A 16,942-nucleotide genomic window follows, 5' to 3' on the forward strand; every position below is an offset into this window, starting at 1 on the left:
GCCACTGAAGTGCTGTTTTGAACCATAACTATTTAATTTTGAGTTTAAAAAAAGGAGCGTTAACAATCAGGGATACCTCAAAACCTATAAACCACATTCTAGATCAGAAGCTGTCTCTCAATGCACCAATTGAAAGAATTCTAAGTAGATAACACAAACAATAGTCGAGCCTCTAGTTCTTGTAGAATGCTTGATTTAAGAATTTTTAGAGAAAATTAATTAAATGAACGCATTATAACCGAAAAAAAAACTATTTTTATTGTTTCATTCGTTATATGGCAAGAAATCGGATTCAACAGGTCTTGTTGTAAATCGTCAAATGTTTAATTGCTTACAAGCTCTAACCAACCCCACTTTTGTAGCTAGCAAATGTACACCCTTTCCTGACTAAATTACCGCACCCTTTTCCTGACTACATATATTGAACGCAAAACAAAACAAAAAATAAAGCTTCCAATCTGGCTTCCAACATATGATGGAAAATCGCAATGGCCGTGATCGGAACAACAACAGCCTAGCGATCCTACCGAACGGTGTAATTCTGCGCAAGCTCAAGGGAAAACCAGTGACCAGTGAGTGTTTGCTGTGCTGGAAGGAACCCCGCAATCCCAAGTGCCTTTGTCCCAAGTGCTCGAAGCAGTACTGCTTTCAGTGTATCAAAAAGTGGCTCACGGACAGCAAAACCAAAACTAGCGAATGTCCCAACTGTCATTCCAAGCTGCCGATCGACGATTTGGTCCGTTGTGCTGCCATTGCTACGGATCTTGTCGACGATCACCACCGACAGCAGAAGGACAGCCGATCCGATTCGAATCCTGTTTTAGAGTTTGGTGAGGCGCTGCCGAGTGTAGAACAACCAAAAGCGACTTCAGGCCCTTCTTCGGGATCGATCAAGCTAGTGGTTAAAGTGATAGAAAATGATCCGCTGGTTCAGCGGTTGAACGCCAACAGGAATGCTGCATCAGCTCCGATGGTCAAAAGCAGCGTGGCACCGACTAAGATGCTCGCCGTTAACGGGCGTCAAGGGAAGAAATCGAAAGATGCCAACCGCAAGCAACAACAACAGCCACACCCACAAGTAAACGGAAAGTCGATGGTCAACGATTTGGCCAAGCCAAAAGGTTTTTCAAATGGAGACTTATGTAATGGGGACAAAGAAATTGAGGAAAATCACACGAATGGAACCGACGAGAATAGCGAAACAGCACCGGCTCAGAAGATCGTTGATCCAAACCGGCGGAATGGATTCAAACAGTCTTCTGCCGGGCAAGCAACGAACAGTCAAACGACAATACCCCAAACGGTAGCACCCATTGAAAGTCAGTCCGCAGAACATGACACAAAAAGAAACGGACACAATCATCTGAGGGAGAGTATTTCTCCCACCTCACAAAACGGCGACAGCGATGAAGAACGCTCGACCTGTTTGCTACACACACTGCCAATGATATTTTTCTGTCTCACCTGCAATTGCTGTATTTGTGAGACATGTGCTCTGCACGATGCACAGCACACCGAACATACGTTCAAGAAAATCAACACAATCTACGATACAAAACTAGAGAAAATCAAACAGGAATTCGCCACAGTCACAGATTATCTAGAAGAAATTGCCAACGTCATAAACAGTATCGACCGAAACATCGACTGTGTCAAAGCATCCAAGGCTCGCAAACTGCAGGAACTCAGTCGACTGCTACACTCCGAAGCAGAATGCATCGAACGGCAGCTGAACCGCAAGCTGTCCGACCTTCACGAACAAAAAGACGTTGTAGCCAATGAGGTGCTGCGCATCAAATCGGCCTACAACAAGCTGGAAGCCGAACTGAGGGCTTGTCCAAAATCGGATCTTCTCATCAAAGACGGTGAATTCCTAGAACGCTGTTCCCGTCTGATTGAGAAACCAAGCACCTCCTTCGTGCATCGACCTGTTCCGTCGGAGCTGGAATGGTAAAGATTTGTCAATTGTAAGGACTAGTCGATTGTATTCACATATCTCCCCATTTATTACAGTGACTTCATTCCGGAGTTTCGGTCCGAAGTTTTCATCATCAAAGACTACCAGGCAATCGAACCGATCGAGGAGTGTCGAACATCGGACGTGCTGCACGATGTGCTCGGCTTCGGTTGGCGTTTGCACGCCTGGAAAAGTGATCATCTCTCGGTGACCCTCATGATGACGGAAGGGGTCCCCGGAAGGTTTGTCTCCGGCTAATTTTCGCTTGGAATCTTCTTTGACAATTTCCTTTCAACCATCTCCTTCCAGATACGAATACTGCATTGAGCTGCTGCATGACAGCGATTCCAGCAGGTCGATTCGGTTGCTCCAGATCGATCACTTCGAGCAGCACCAGTCCGGTCCGGTGCACGATCTGATCGAAAACGAACGCCTGGTGGAGGAGGGATTCCTGATCGAGGGCAACGATTCGTTGCGCATCAAATTTTCCGTGAGGCCGCCTACGATTGTGATGAAAAGTCGATACCAGCAGGAGTACATCGAGCGGATGCGCAAGGAGAACGTCAAGTGAGTAGATTGTTGAAACAATTGTTTTTTTTTTGAATCAGCTTTAGTTCCCGATTTTTTTTATATAAGTAATTGATGCATTTCAAGAAACGCTTTAAGATTGTATTTTATAGAACAACTTCAAGAAATTAAAATTTTGCAAATCTTTTAATTGGCATGAATTACTCAAGAACAACATCAATTTCTTATTTTCTTGCTTGAAAGTTAAAGGATAGTATCTTTAAAAATGAATGAAAATTCTAATTTCATTCATTCACATAAGTGTGATGTATTGCTAATCAAGTTATGTAGTGAGAAGGAAAACGTTGTAAAAAATAGTTTAGCAAAAAAACTTACCAATTTACGGTAGTTTAGCCCGAAAATAAAATGAAATAATCATCCTAATAACCGAATAAGAAAAATTAGATTTTTTTTTATTTTCTCGCAAAAGTTATATTAATTTGCAATTCATGGAAAAATGACCCAAAAAACTATAATTTAACAAAACTGACAAGATTGAGGCTATCAAACATATGAAAAAATTTAATAAAATTGTGAAAAAAAATTCTTTATTTTTCAGGAATAAAAAACAAAAAAAAAATTTAAAAAATTTTCCAAAATTCACAAAATTTTCTAAATTTCAATTGTGAAAAATATTTCTTTTACTTTTTTCTCAGGGATGAAAAAAAAATTAAAAAATATTTATCACAATTTTATCATATTTGGCAAAACCTTCAAATTTTCTAAATTGACAAGATTTTGAGGGAAAAAAAGGGTCAATACTCCAAAAATAACAAATAAACAAAACTGTTGGAACTAAAAGAATGACAAAATTGGAAGAAAAATACTATCATCCATAATTAACAAAATTTACCAAATTAACAAAATTCAAAGCTACAAAAAACCGACAAAATTGACAAAATAATCAAAACTGACACAGTTAACAAAAATTTCGAAAATTCCAAGCAATTATGATTGGGTAAATGACCAAGTTTGACAAAATTTAAACTATTGACATTATGAAAATTTTCGAAATTGTCCAATTGTCAAAAGTGTCAAAATTGTCCAAATTGTCAAAATTGTCCAAACTGTTCAAATTGTAAAAATTGTCAAAATTGTCAAAGTTATTAAAGTTGTCAAAATTGTCAAAATTGCCAAATTGACAAAATTGTCAAAATTGTCAAAATTGTAGAAATTATCAAAACTATAAAAATAATCAAAATTTTCAAAATTGTCAAAATATCCCAACTTGTCAAAATTGTCAAAATTGTCAAAATTGTCAAAATTGTCAAAAATTTCAAAATAAACGAAGTTGTAAAAATTATCAAAATTGTCTAAATCAACGAAATCGTCATAATCATCAAAATTGTTAAAACTGATCAAATTGTCAAAATTTTTCAATTTGACAAAATCATCAAAATTGTCAAAATTGTCAAAACTGTCAAAATGGTCAAAATGATCCAAATTGTCAAAATTGTCAAAATTGACAAAATTTTTCAAAATTGTCAAAATTGTCAAAATTGTCAAAATTGTCAAAATTGTCAAAATTGTCAAAATTGTCAAAATTGTCAAAATTGTCAAAATTGTCAAAATTGTCAAAATTGTCAAAATTGTCAAAATTGTCAAAATTGTCAAAATTGTCAAAATTGTCAAAATTGTCAAAATTGTCAAAATTGTTAAAATTGTCAAAACTGTCAAAATTGTCAAAATTGTCAAAATTGTCAAAATTGTCAAAATTGTCAAAATTGTCAAAATTGTCAAAATTGTCAAAATTGTCAAAATTGTCAAAATTGTCAAAATTGTCAAAATTGTCAAAATTGTCAAAATTGTCAAAATAGACAAAAGTGTCAAAAGTGTCCTATTTTTTAAAATAGACAAAATTGTCAAAATGGACAGAATTGACAAAATAGCAAATATAATTGAAACAATATTCACCACACTTATTTTCTTCATATAATGAGAAGGCGACACCATCAGCATCCTCTAGCGGACAAAATGGAAGCATTAATTCGAGAAATTCGTCTAACTTGTGAATAGCGTGTATTCCGACTCGACTTGATCAGGGATGCCAGTTATAATAAATGAAATTTTTTGTTTCTATTCTTGCACCATAAAAATTTTAGTAAATCAACAAATTTTATTGTTTAAAAAAATACATAGATTTGGATGCGCATAAAGTGTTTTTTTAAGAAAAAGATTTTAAATTCAATCGGTCAACTGCTTAACTGTTTATCAAAATTTTGCTTACTAATAATAGTTAAGGAAAAAAATATCACGAAATTTACGTAGAAATATCGTTATTTTTTCTTTACTAGATTGAAAAGCGACATTTGGCAAAAAATGGGGTTTTAAACGAATCGTATTAATAAAAGATGGTATTGTTATTGTCTCATGCTAGATTTTTCTTGTTAATATTTAAACATTTTCAAAAAAATTGGTTTATCATTATCAAACTATAAAGTTTGTTAGATCATTTATCAAATCCAAATCTTAGGTCAAAGGACATTATACCGAGCTTTTATCCAGCAATAACATGACAATAATCTCTCTTGAATGTTTATAATTAATGAATTGATTAAAAAAATCAATGCTAACAAAGCGTTTCAGAAATGCCAGTGCTCCAAAAAAACAAAAAGCTAACAACTAATATCCATGTTTTCTGATTATGGACTTGGAATCATGCCTGAGAGACTTGTGACATATCTTCTGAAAAACATGAAAGAAGTAAAGGCTGGTGGTGCGAATTTTGAATTCATTTCTTAAATGAGCGGAATTTATTTTTTTTATGTGTTCCTAAACTAAACAAAAAAGTGATGAAAATATGTTCGGACGGCTTCCCTGATCAGCACTTTGACAACTCCAGATTAACATTTTGAAAGGGCATAGATTGATTTTTTTTTTATAAATTGAGACAAATGTTTGCAACAGAATTGTTTTTTCTTTCAAATTCAAACCAATTGTACTGAAATCAATAAAAAAAACTCTTTCTATTCGCAATGAATAATCGGAATGCGATATATTTCTTAATGTTTTCCCATCATTTATTTGTGCACGTGAACGCAAAACAAAAATCTAAATAAATAAAAAATCACAGCTGAAATAGTTTCACAGAAACGATTATCAAAGTGAAAACAAAATTTAAGCACATTTTTTTTAATTAATACGAAAACTGTGTGCACATTAAGCATCATGTCATTTGTTATCACCAAGAAGGAAAAATTCTGTTCCCGCCATGGAATGTGACGAAATTATAATGGTATTGGCATGTATATTGGTTTTGAAATGAAACGTTTTTATTATTTTTTACTATTGCAAAACAAATGATATTCCAAAACACAAAAAACTGTTTAAATATAACTAGGAAAAATTAATAATAATCATTTTTGAATTTCAATTTTTTTATTACTTTATCTATATTTAATTTTCGTCTCTTAGCTAAGCTTTTAAAATTTGTATTAAGCTTCCGCATATTTTGATTTGCCGTTTTGTATGACATATTCTAGGTAACGGATCATTGTTAAAAACTCGAAATAAAGACAAAGATGAAATAAAATTTATGGAATTTGATTTAAAGAAACTAAAAGGCGCAAATGTTTGATTAAGAATATGTAGTTTGTTTGCTTTCTCGTTGAGTGTTGGCGGAAATTTTCAATGCAAAAGTCTAAAATCTGTGCAGGCAGATTTTATGGCGAGTGTCGTAAATCAATGTATTTTTAGTTATTTATGAAGTCATAATAAATTAGTCATTTATTACGAATTCTTGACCTTAAAGTTTATGATTCTAATAACATTCCCTTTTCATTCTTTCTTTTTTAAACTTTGCGCTAAATCGATAGGAATATTACAATCACGATGTTTAAGAGTATCAGCAACGGTCAGGTGTCAAAGCTATAATAACACTCAATTTTGACACTTGCTCCTCGGTATTGAAAAAGCAAGCCAGGAGCCATATTTGAATACCGACCAGCTCCTGATTTGACAGATGCTAACAAAAGGAAATAGCATCAAAAAACAACAACACCTATCGGAGCGTCACCAGTGCCTAAAATGGACACCAGTTTAGCACTTACCGGTGCGCAAATGTACTGCTAAAGCTAAAAAAGGACCTAGAATGTGTCCGGGGTTAACACCTGGGATAGCACTTATCGCTGCCGATGCTTTAAGGGTTTAGACAACGTTTTAAGAATTGTAAGAATATGCGCTGTTAATAATTCATATTTATTCAAATAGTAATCATTTTACTTCCGCCTTTCCTATATGGTACGCCACACTTTTTGCGATTGTCAATTGAAAAATCAGGACACCTGGCATCTCTGATCAAAGCTCCGAAAAAAATCACAGTGTAATAGTTCCATTTCTGTCGCCAGATAGCGCTATTCGTGTCTCCCGATTTCTCGTTAAGTGGTGTATATCGGTTCTAGTATATCTGAAAATAGACAAAATTGTCAAAATAGACAAAACAGACAAAATTTTCGAAATTGTCAAAATTGTCAAATTTGCCTAAATTATAAAAATTGTCAAATTTGCCAAAATTATAAAAATTGTCAAATTTGTCAAAATAGTCAAAATCGTTAAATTGTCGAAGTGGTCAAAATTGTCAAAATTATCTCACGACGTAATCTCTTTTTCTAAACACAAATTCTGTGAATCGAAAATTTAGTAAAGCTCCCCATGCAAAATTTCGCAGTCGCAAGAGATGACTTGCATCGAGCTGCATGTACTTTCTGGTATTGTTTAATTACCCACCTTAGCGATCAGCCTCTGGCAATGAAAAAAGATCGTGACTCCCGAAAACTTCGACCCCAAAATTTTTTAACGCATAAAAGAGTGTGTTGTATGTATTCCTAGGAGGTGTTTGCTAAATGAATTCTCAAAAAATGACATGGTTCGTCTAACCTTTTTTTCTTCGTCCATCTCCATCTTGTTGGCCCCTGCTGCAGGCAAAGTGGCAGCAGTCGTTTGGCTCGATACTTAATCGGTTCACGTCTTATTACGCCACACAACCTCTGACACCCCCACTTTCTTCACCGACAAACGTTTAGACAGCCCCATCTAGCTATCATCAGGCGGATTTGCATTGCGCGCAATTTTATTCGACCCTTAAGAGCTTGCTGATGGTGGGCTTTGCGTTATGGTTTTTTTTTCTCTTCACTATGTTCGGTCGTTTTTGCTTTCTTTTTTGGCGCTTGTTAAGTGCTGTGGCGGCTCGATGGCGCACAGTTTAGTCTAATTCTGCTTCTTTTTTTGGGGTACGCATTTTTTTCTGTTCTTCTAATGATCTGATGATAGAGTTACCATAAGCTTATGGAATTTTGCGTTTCTTGTTGGTATTAACATACTTTTCTTTTCATTCAATTTTATTCGTATTTGAATATGATCGATGTTCACTTCCAAGCTGCAAAAATTTATTCCCAACTAGAAAACAAAATATATACAGTTGAATACTTAACTTTAGAATGGCTCCCTCAAAATAGCTTCCGACATCTTCCAAGGATCCAACTGAATGGGTGATAAAACTAATCACCTAGAGCTTCAATCCAAAGTTATAGCTTCTAATGAAACAATCAAATAAATTTTTTCTCGATGATATCTCAACGCACTGAAAATTTCCCTATTTCTACGACTATTTTCTTGTTATGACAGACATACGAGAAGATCTGATTCCTTCTCAACCGTCGATTTATGAATAAACAAGGCTTTTGAAACACGAGGTTCTCCGACTTTTAGAGTAAGTAGGCGACGAGTGAACGGGGCTCTCAATGCGTTTGTTTACAAACATAAGATTATTTGCTCAGCTTTTCTGTGGTTTGTTGGTAAACAAACTTCATGAGTTCCGCAGTTGCATAGTCTAAAAAGCCAAAATGTCTGAATCGGGAATTCGATATTCGATAACACCTTCTATATATACACACCTCGATGAATAGTATATTGTCAACCAGTTGCCAACGAAAAAGTTTTTAAAAACGAAAACACTACCTGTGACCATCCGGGTTGCAAGGTGGCATGATTTGTCTGTTAAACACAGGCTTTTGATCACTCGTCCAGATGTTGCTCAGACACAGATTTTGCCCTTTTTTTGCTGCCCTGATTTTTGCTCACATGATATAATGCCGATCAATTTTTTTTAAACTTAATTTTTAAGTAAGAACGGCAGAAAATCGTGTTTGTTGAATGTTTTTCTCCAGTAACCCTATTTCTATTATAGCGTCAAGCAAACTTTTTTTTTATATTTTCTATTTCGAAAAAAAATTGAAACGTTGAATCAAATCGCACAGCATACATTCGACAGCGTGTCAAAGTTCAGCTCCAAAAATACCCGCGCATTTCTGTCAAATTCGGCATGTAGATAGGTAGAAGGTACATTTTTGTTACCGTTGCTAATGAAGATTAATTCTTCGCGGACAGGTTCGTTTGGGGCGACTGGAGGTTTTCATGAGTGGTGAATTTGATTTGCTCCAGCTGGGTGTTGTTTTCAAATCAGCTGGACGCGAGCTCGTGTTTTATTGGAAACTGATCTGATCTGATCTGCAATCAGCTACTGATCAGATTTTTTCTGACATGTTAAATCTCTCAAATGAAACGATACCGTTGATCTCCAGCGGTGATTATTGTTTCTGCGAGCTCTCTATCTTACGAAATTGGCCCGCTGACCTTCTACTAAACTGGTTAGATCGACAGGATTAGCGATATTTGCAGAATGGAAGAAAGTGCATCTAACTAAACATACACCCTTGGAACTGGAGCTGAGGCTGTAGTTTAGAAATCCGTTTGCCAACCAGTTGATACTCGAATTCACTAACGAGCTCAAGAACCGGAATTCCCCAATCAATCATCTCAATCAATATGTAGCAAGCAAGTGGGTTTTGTGAAGCTGGATGGCAGTGAACATACATATCTTTTGGGCCGACCCACCCTTTATCGTTCATTGATTTAGCGCTGACCTTGCTCAACGGTATTCGGCTACCTAACTACTCGAAACTTGATCAGCGTGCACTTCGCACCGGATTAGCGACGAGAAATGTGACCCTGAAAGCACTTTAGGAGAATGTTGTAGAGATCGACATCGGCATCGGATCTGTGAGATGGTGGTGGATGCCCTTTGTGTCAAAATAATAACTATTATTTTTATATCATTCTAAGCCAGTTTTTGGCTGGGCCTGACACGGACTGATCAATATAGATCTTACCACATGATTGATTTATGTTTATTGGACATAAGCTATGACTTCGTAGGGAGTTATCAGTTGCCAAGCAAGCGACTATGGGAGGAGTACACTAAGGTCATCGCAGGAAATCATTCAACCCATAGTTTCGTTTATGACTAGAAACCTCGATAAGGCTATTCTCACATGTTCTACCTAGATTTAATCCGATAGCTATTGTTAAAGCTATGCTCAATGAAAACGCAAATAGGTTTTATTGATTTTTTGTTGATCCAATCGTGTTATGAGGGAAAAAAATAAATGAAAAATAAACGCTCCAACATGATTTTTTTGTCATGTTCAGAATGATAAAGGTAGAACATTTTTATAATATTTTATATTTTCTATGACTAGTAGATGATGTAATTAACGGCGGCTGCTTGCTATTGAAGTAAGAGGCTGTGTCATATCAGCTAAAGTGTGTATAGTGTTAGTTATGTGTAAAAGATCACTCATTACCACACACACGAATCAGACTCTACTCCAATAACGAACTTCCTTGGAAGTTGAATTATAGGAACAAGATTCTGTGCCGGACCGGCATTAACAAGCTTTCCAATAACTGGCATTGTCTTCCTAGCGGATAGGATAGGATATTCCACATCCTATCACAGTACAAAGCAGGATAGAAACATTCAGCTAGCAAAAATATTTTCGAATGAAGAACCGAGGGCTGTGTGTGTGTATGTAAACCGGCCGATAATAGGAAACAGTTCCTCATTCCTCTCTTATAAACACCGGGCAAGCGGCAGTGGTGATCGACGAGAGTAGGAAAACTATGACAATAAACTTTCGTTTGCTATCTGACTCAGATGGTGTACTGTGTAAGATACAGTACTGGCAAGCCGAGATAAGGTGTTGCACTGTTACAGCGAGTTCGATTCTCACTTTACTATTTTTTATGAATTATCCAATAGGATGAAATTCCCATAAAATGTTTTTCTTATTTCGCTTGAATGTAGCGGTCATGCATAATTTTTCTTGGGAGCTCTAGTCTTTACACCAGCAGTGCTTTTCCAATCATATCATCTTTGGTACAGTACACTTTTCAGCGCATTTTCGTCACAGAGATTCGCTAAATAGGCATTACATTTTTGCAACCTCTTCTATGGGTATAGACATTTAATGCAAAATTACTTGGTTTTTTTTTTAATTTACCCGGATTTTTCCCGGTTTTTGAAGTGAATTGCCCGTTTTTTGCCAGGTTTTTCAATTAAATTGCCCGGTTTCGTCCAGCCGAATAAGTTCGGGAAAAACTCTGGCATCTCAAGTATACGCTCTCTTCGATTGAGGAGACCGCAGCAGTTGCATAGAAGATTTTCGAACCTGTAGAACTTACAGTCACCGTTTTGAATAATGGTCCTTGTTCTACGCCGCGCGTGACTTTACGATAGTCGAGTCACCCAAGTCACTCTATTCCAGTAGTCGGTTAAGATGAGAAACGTCACTTCGGATGAACTTTGTGAGTTCTTACCCTATTCTCGTAGTCACCGTGGGAGAGAATTTTCGCATTCGGGTGACGATTTTAGGTGACAATTGTCGGTACCTTTTCAGGTGCTGACAAGATAGATATTTAATGAAGTTTGCATAAAGCAAAGTAGTTAGGTTTTGAATAGTTAATTAAACTAAAGAATGGTAGTTTTATAAACAATAGAAAAATTTACTTGTTAACATAATTTTTTAATTCATTAAACATTTATCCTAGTCTACCCAAAGCATGTAGGATTTGAATAAAGAATGTCAAAATTAAGTTTGGTCTTCTAATGTAATGTAAATCTGAATCGCTCAACAATTACTTCATTCTTATTCTTTTTGTGAAGCTGTTTTTTAAAACGTAGATGTGCATTCAGAGGTATATTTAGATAAGAGTTGAACATGATACCTGAATTAGAATTTGAAAAAGTAATCATATTTGAAGTTTTGAAATTGAATTCTTATATTCAAATCTGAAACTGAACCTTCCAAAGTCGAAATCTAAAAAAACCTTTACTTATTTGAACTATTGAAATCTTCGATGTGATAGTAGATTTCCTATCCGAAATTTATATCCATACAAAACATAAAACAATATTTGAATCGGATACCGAAATTTTTATATTGCTTTATCTGAAATGGAAGTCGACTCTCAACCGGGAAACTTAAATTGAGTTTTTCCATGTGCATAAGTTACTGTAATCTAGATTGATTCTTTATTGATTCATTAAATTTTAATTCCTAATTATATTTTTTTTTGCAAAACCAAACAATTTCTATCACATGCAAAAATTAAAATTAAACTGGAACATTTATTTCAAATTACTTTTCATTTGTTCCACTTTTTCATATGCCTTCACATTTCCGGTATGAGCTCCAACAAAATCCGCGGTTATTCGTAAATGCTGTGGCCCTGAAAGTTCCGGAATCCGAAATGTGTACTGGCAACATGCGAACCACTGTATACGATGACATTCCTTGGGAAAGATACTGAGCTGAACAAAAGTTAGCAGCATTCGTACTAGGTAGCTGAAACCAAAGAGAAAATTAGGAGCGTTGTTCTTCTCTCAATTGACAAATTTGCGAAAGCTTACAACACAAAAAAAAATCATCGTATATGCGTACTATATAAATCGTTTGAACGTTTTTTTAAACTTCATGGAATTCGCTTATCTTCATACACAGTTTGAATGGAGCAGCAGACGTCGATTCTTGTGTACGCGTTTTCTTACTTTCACAACAGGTTCCGGGCTCAGACTTGGTTCTCCAAATGTTTACTTGGGTCGCGTACCATGCCTAGTTTTTCCTTATTGAATAATTTGCTGACACCGTACAACCCAATTAAGACGTTTTTTGAACCAGAAATCGGATCCGTTAATTAGAAATTTAATCCCAAAAATCCAAACCGCGAGCTAAATCCAAACAACATCAGCGCAATGTCCACCATCCCAGTGATTTTTAAGTTCATGTTCCGCTTCGCAGCGAAATAAATTCGAGGCGAGCCGCTTCGAATTTATTTCGCTGCGAAGCGGAAAATGAACGGTAATGAATATTTTTCTTGCTGGGATTTTGACAGATGTGTTCATTCAGTCACTCAGCTGGAAATGAACCTCTGTCACCTGGTGTCACCTAGTGTCGTCTCACTTACACCGAGTATCGGAATAAGGTGACAAGAGTCGAGTGACGACGGTGGGGTTACTCGACAATCGTCACCTCACGCGCGGCGCAGAATAAGGGCCAATGTTTATCCTTTTGAGATGCTGTTTTGTTGGACAATGTCCGGTCAAGAGACATGTGTAAGTACTTAACTCGTGCTTACTTAAGTTCTACAGTAAGTCGTGGGCTTGGTTTGGATATTTTTTTTCGCTTGAGCTGCTCTCTCTACTGTTTTCCAATTGGAAACAATAGTTGCGGTATTCTTAGCATACCACGGTGGGCTGGAGCCCAGAATAAAAATTTTCTGGCTTTCGCTGGCCCAGAATGAATGAACTCGCAAACTGATTGGTATCAAACTATTCTCTCTATAACTCTCTCTAACTATAACTCTCACTAAAATAAGCAAAAAACGACTTACACACCTCTGATTGTTGCCATACGTCCACTACGTCGTGTCCTGTCTGGCAACACTGCTGGGCACCTTCCAGAATGCTCATCCGGCAAATCCAGTTCAATGCTGGCCTAACTTTCCAGTGGGAAATTCCCTCCCGATATTGTGATACGCTGATGAATGTGATTGATAGCTGGATGAATAGCCTCGAGGTGGTCCCGAAAGTTGACGATTCGAAGAACGACAAACGCTGACGTTTTTGCGGCGACGCGTCAACCGATGATGCCGAAACCCCCTTCCGAGAAGGCCGAGTTCCACCGCTCCATGGCTAAAGTGCATAATGCTGCCGTAATCACTTCCTAGTTCCCGCGAGCACGTCGAAAAATTCGTCGTTTCCTTTCATAGCTTGTTTCTTTCCTGTAGCGGGAGGCGAATGGCGAATACAGGAGCTGCACAGGATACTTGATCCCTAACAGATTAACAGAACGAAATCCAACGCCGACAGACGAAGCAATTTGATGGGCCTTTTTTCGATTCCCTTTTCTACAGCCTCAGCCTGGAGCGGATGTACAAAAAGGAATGTATGCGAAAACTAGTTGCCCAAGGGGGCATCCTTCCGTTTCTGCCGAATCCTGTTGTCAAATGGATGACGAAAGAGTGCCAAGGTCGACATGACAAAAGCCGAAGGATGGTCAAAATGTCCTTTTGGAACGTGAGAAAGCGTGTAGCTACCTGGGGATGATTCATCGGGACGAACGACCGTCTTACCCGGCTTTTACGAAGCAGTATTCGCGGGAGATAAAAAAGGTCCTGCTGAACAGGAATTCGTGGTTAAAAATGGCCAATTTTTCATGAAGCGCTACTTTCGATATCGCGACCCCTTTTTTGCGGACCTTATCTGTCGTGTTTTTGTCCGGAACGATGATTTGGCACAGTAAAGCGAAACTAATACCGCGTGGGCATTAATTGAATTGCGCAATAGAGCTTTTCCTCAGGCTTACCAGATTCAGTTTGCCTATTATGCCCTTGAGGCGAGGGCCTGTTCTACTACACGAACTGCTTCCCCGGCAACACACTTTCTCCGGAAACGCAATTTGACAGTGACATTGTTGCCTATTTTCTTGATTATTATTTGTAGCCAAACATCAGTCCAATTTTGTGCTGCAGATGTCTGGCTAAATTATCTCTCGATTTTCGATGTTTTCTTTGTTTCGAATTTTTGTTGGTTGATCTTTGACAAGAGATGATTTTTCCAAGGGGGGTAAATAGAAAATTTCAGAACCAGCCATGTTGATTGTTTCGTTGCGTTTGTTCGCTTTCAATCCTTCTTCTTCTTCTTCTTCTTCTTCTTCTTCTTATAATCGAGCCTACCGTCAGAGGGCTCTAATTGAAGGGCTCAGTTACGAGACTATATTGCCACTTTTAATCCACCATACTGATGAGGCATATGAGATTTTGAGTCTTATTGTAGTTGGTATGTCTGTGGTGTTGGTGTTGTCTGTTGGTGTATCTGTGGGTTACATGTTATTTTTAAGTCTAGTATAATTCCTAAAAATTTCACTTGTGATTCGAAGTTTAACACTTCCGCATCTAGTGTAAGAGGATTTAAAGCACTTTTTCGTCTCTTAGTGGATGCTTTCACGGTAGTTTTATAAATGTATATGGTCAGTCCCTCCTCCCTGCACCAGAAAAGGGCGTAGTTAAGCGCAAATTGCATTCTGTTTGACAACACGTTCTCATAGTTTCCCTGAACTATAATAACCACGTCGTCTGCAAAGCCTGCAATACGACGAAAAAAGCACGGTTTGCATGTCTACGGGCTTGAAGAGTGTCAATGTCTATAAGGCGGCATCGGTTTCCATAGTTTAGTAATCGAAAAGGGTCTTGCCAGTTCAGGTGCCTAAGGGCGTATCATAAAAGCGCCGTTGGATAGCCTCGAGTCGTTCAGCACCGTTCTGGTAGTAGGGGCACCAGACGGCAGATGCGTATTCAAAGGAACAATGCTGCAATATACATAGGCTTTTCAGGCAACACACGTCCTTGAAGTCCTTGGCTACTCTAAAAATGAAACTTAGAATGCTGACTACGAAAATTTACGAAATGTACGTATGCTAGAGTCCATTTCGTCACGTTTACAGTGCACTATGGGGTTTGAGGCGGCAAAAAGTCAAAAATAAGCTTCATCGTAATGGTATTTGTCATACACCAGTTTGTAGCTTTATATTCAACTATGATATCCTCAATTTTTCAGATCATTATCATAAGCACTTATCGTTTCACAGACATCAGACTTAGAAAGTTTTGAAAAATATACTTTAGATCCAATAATATTCAAATCAATTTTTCTCCTTAGAATGAAATGCTACACCAACTTCCAATACATCGTTAGAAAGCTTATTTTTTAAGCTTTTTATCGAAATATTTTTCATTTTTACACAGTTAGCAAAAAAGTGTAAAAAATGAGTAATTTTATGATTAACTCAAAAGGTTTACACATTTTGGTCTCTAAGAAAAAAGCCTTACGTTTCCCAAAACTTTTTTTGACTTTTGAACATAGCTAAACTGCCGTTCTAAGCAAGATTGTCCCATGTGGAAAAACGTGCAAACGAGAAAAACGCGATTGAAATATCAGCTATATTTCCAATTTTTCTCTCAAACTAAAAATTCACCGACAGTTTTTTCGTAGTGAACAGTTCAAGTTAATCATTTTACAATGTTTTCTGCCTAAAAAATTACATTTCCTACAAAAAAAAACAGCAAATTAGAGCCAAAAATGCTCCGTGTGACACTTTTGCTTAGAATCAGAACGCATGCTGATGCTAGTTCTACGAAAAACTGTCACACGGCTACAATTTTTCTATCATTTTAAAAGCTTGCGTAGTTTATTTTTTTGCCAAAAACTCATGCTAAACCGTAATTTGAGAAATACGTTCCTCTTTGTTTATAAAATTGTATAGTTGAGTATGGATCTTGTAAGTAGTGCCTACCGAAAAGTGTTTAGTGAAAATTTCTCTGAATAAAACACTCAAGGCTTCTCGCTCCTCCTCTGCCCTTTATTTTAGTGTTCTTTTCAGTGAATAACATTAAATTCAACAGTTTGAACTCATCTTAAGACAATTTTTTGATAAAATTTGCATTTTTCATAGAATTTTCTCTAGTGTGACATTCTTGCGTAGAACTATCAACATAGAGACAACCACCTTGATGAAAATTTCGTATAAGTTCAGAACAAAGTATACTTGTTTGTGTTTTTATTCGAAAGTTAACATTAAAAGAGACCGTTTCCAGCAAAAAAGTGAAAATGACCCAAAAGTCACATGGGACATTCTTGCGTAGAACGGCAGTAAAGCTCTAATAATTCAAATGCAAGAAAAAAAAGTTGCATATATTTGCATCCTTCAAAGTTATAATAAAAACAAAAAATGGGTAATTTTTACCATTTTGGAAAAAAGTATGTTTAATGTTAAACATCGTTAAGCAAACATTGCTCATAACGTGAAGGAAGATGATTGTAATTAATTGTGACCAAAAGGTACGATAGAATTTTGATATCTGTAGAAATAATTGAAATTTTTCAAAAACTACTTATTTCCTAAAAATTATAAAATTTTTATACTGCATTTTTTTGCGTGTACTCTTTAATTCTTCATACAAAACTGAATAATATTGAACAAAAATGCCCGGAGTGGTTTTGCTTTAATCTCTCAAATATTTTTT

At 36.6% G+C, this 16,942-nt stretch overlaps 1 protein-coding gene across 5 annotated transcripts in view; it reads left to right on the forward strand.

Moving 5' to 3' along the window:
- LOC129751510 (uncharacterized) overlaps positions 1-16,942 on the forward strand; it is a 69,738-nt gene that overhangs the window by 13,847 nt on the left and 38,949 nt on the right. For all 5 annotated transcript variants that reach the window (XM_055747049.1, XM_055747048.1, XM_055747052.1 and 2 more), the window contains exons 2-4: positions 363-1,950; positions 2,014-2,199; positions 2,267-2,524. In XM_055747049.1, coding sequence (XP_055603024.1) covers positions 473-1,950; positions 2,014-2,199; positions 2,267-2,524 — 1,922 coding nt within the window. In that variant the 5' untranslated portion in view covers positions 363-472. The remainder of the gene's footprint in view (positions 1-362; positions 1,951-2,013; positions 2,200-2,266; positions 2,525-16,942) is intronic.

Source organism: Uranotaenia lowii, chromosome 3 (genome assembly GCF_029784155.1).
Source record: "Uranotaenia lowii strain MFRU-FL chromosome 3, ASM2978415v1, whole genome shotgun sequence".
Classification (NCBI taxonomy): Eukaryota; Metazoa; Arthropoda; class Insecta; order Diptera; family Culicidae; genus Uranotaenia; species Uranotaenia lowii.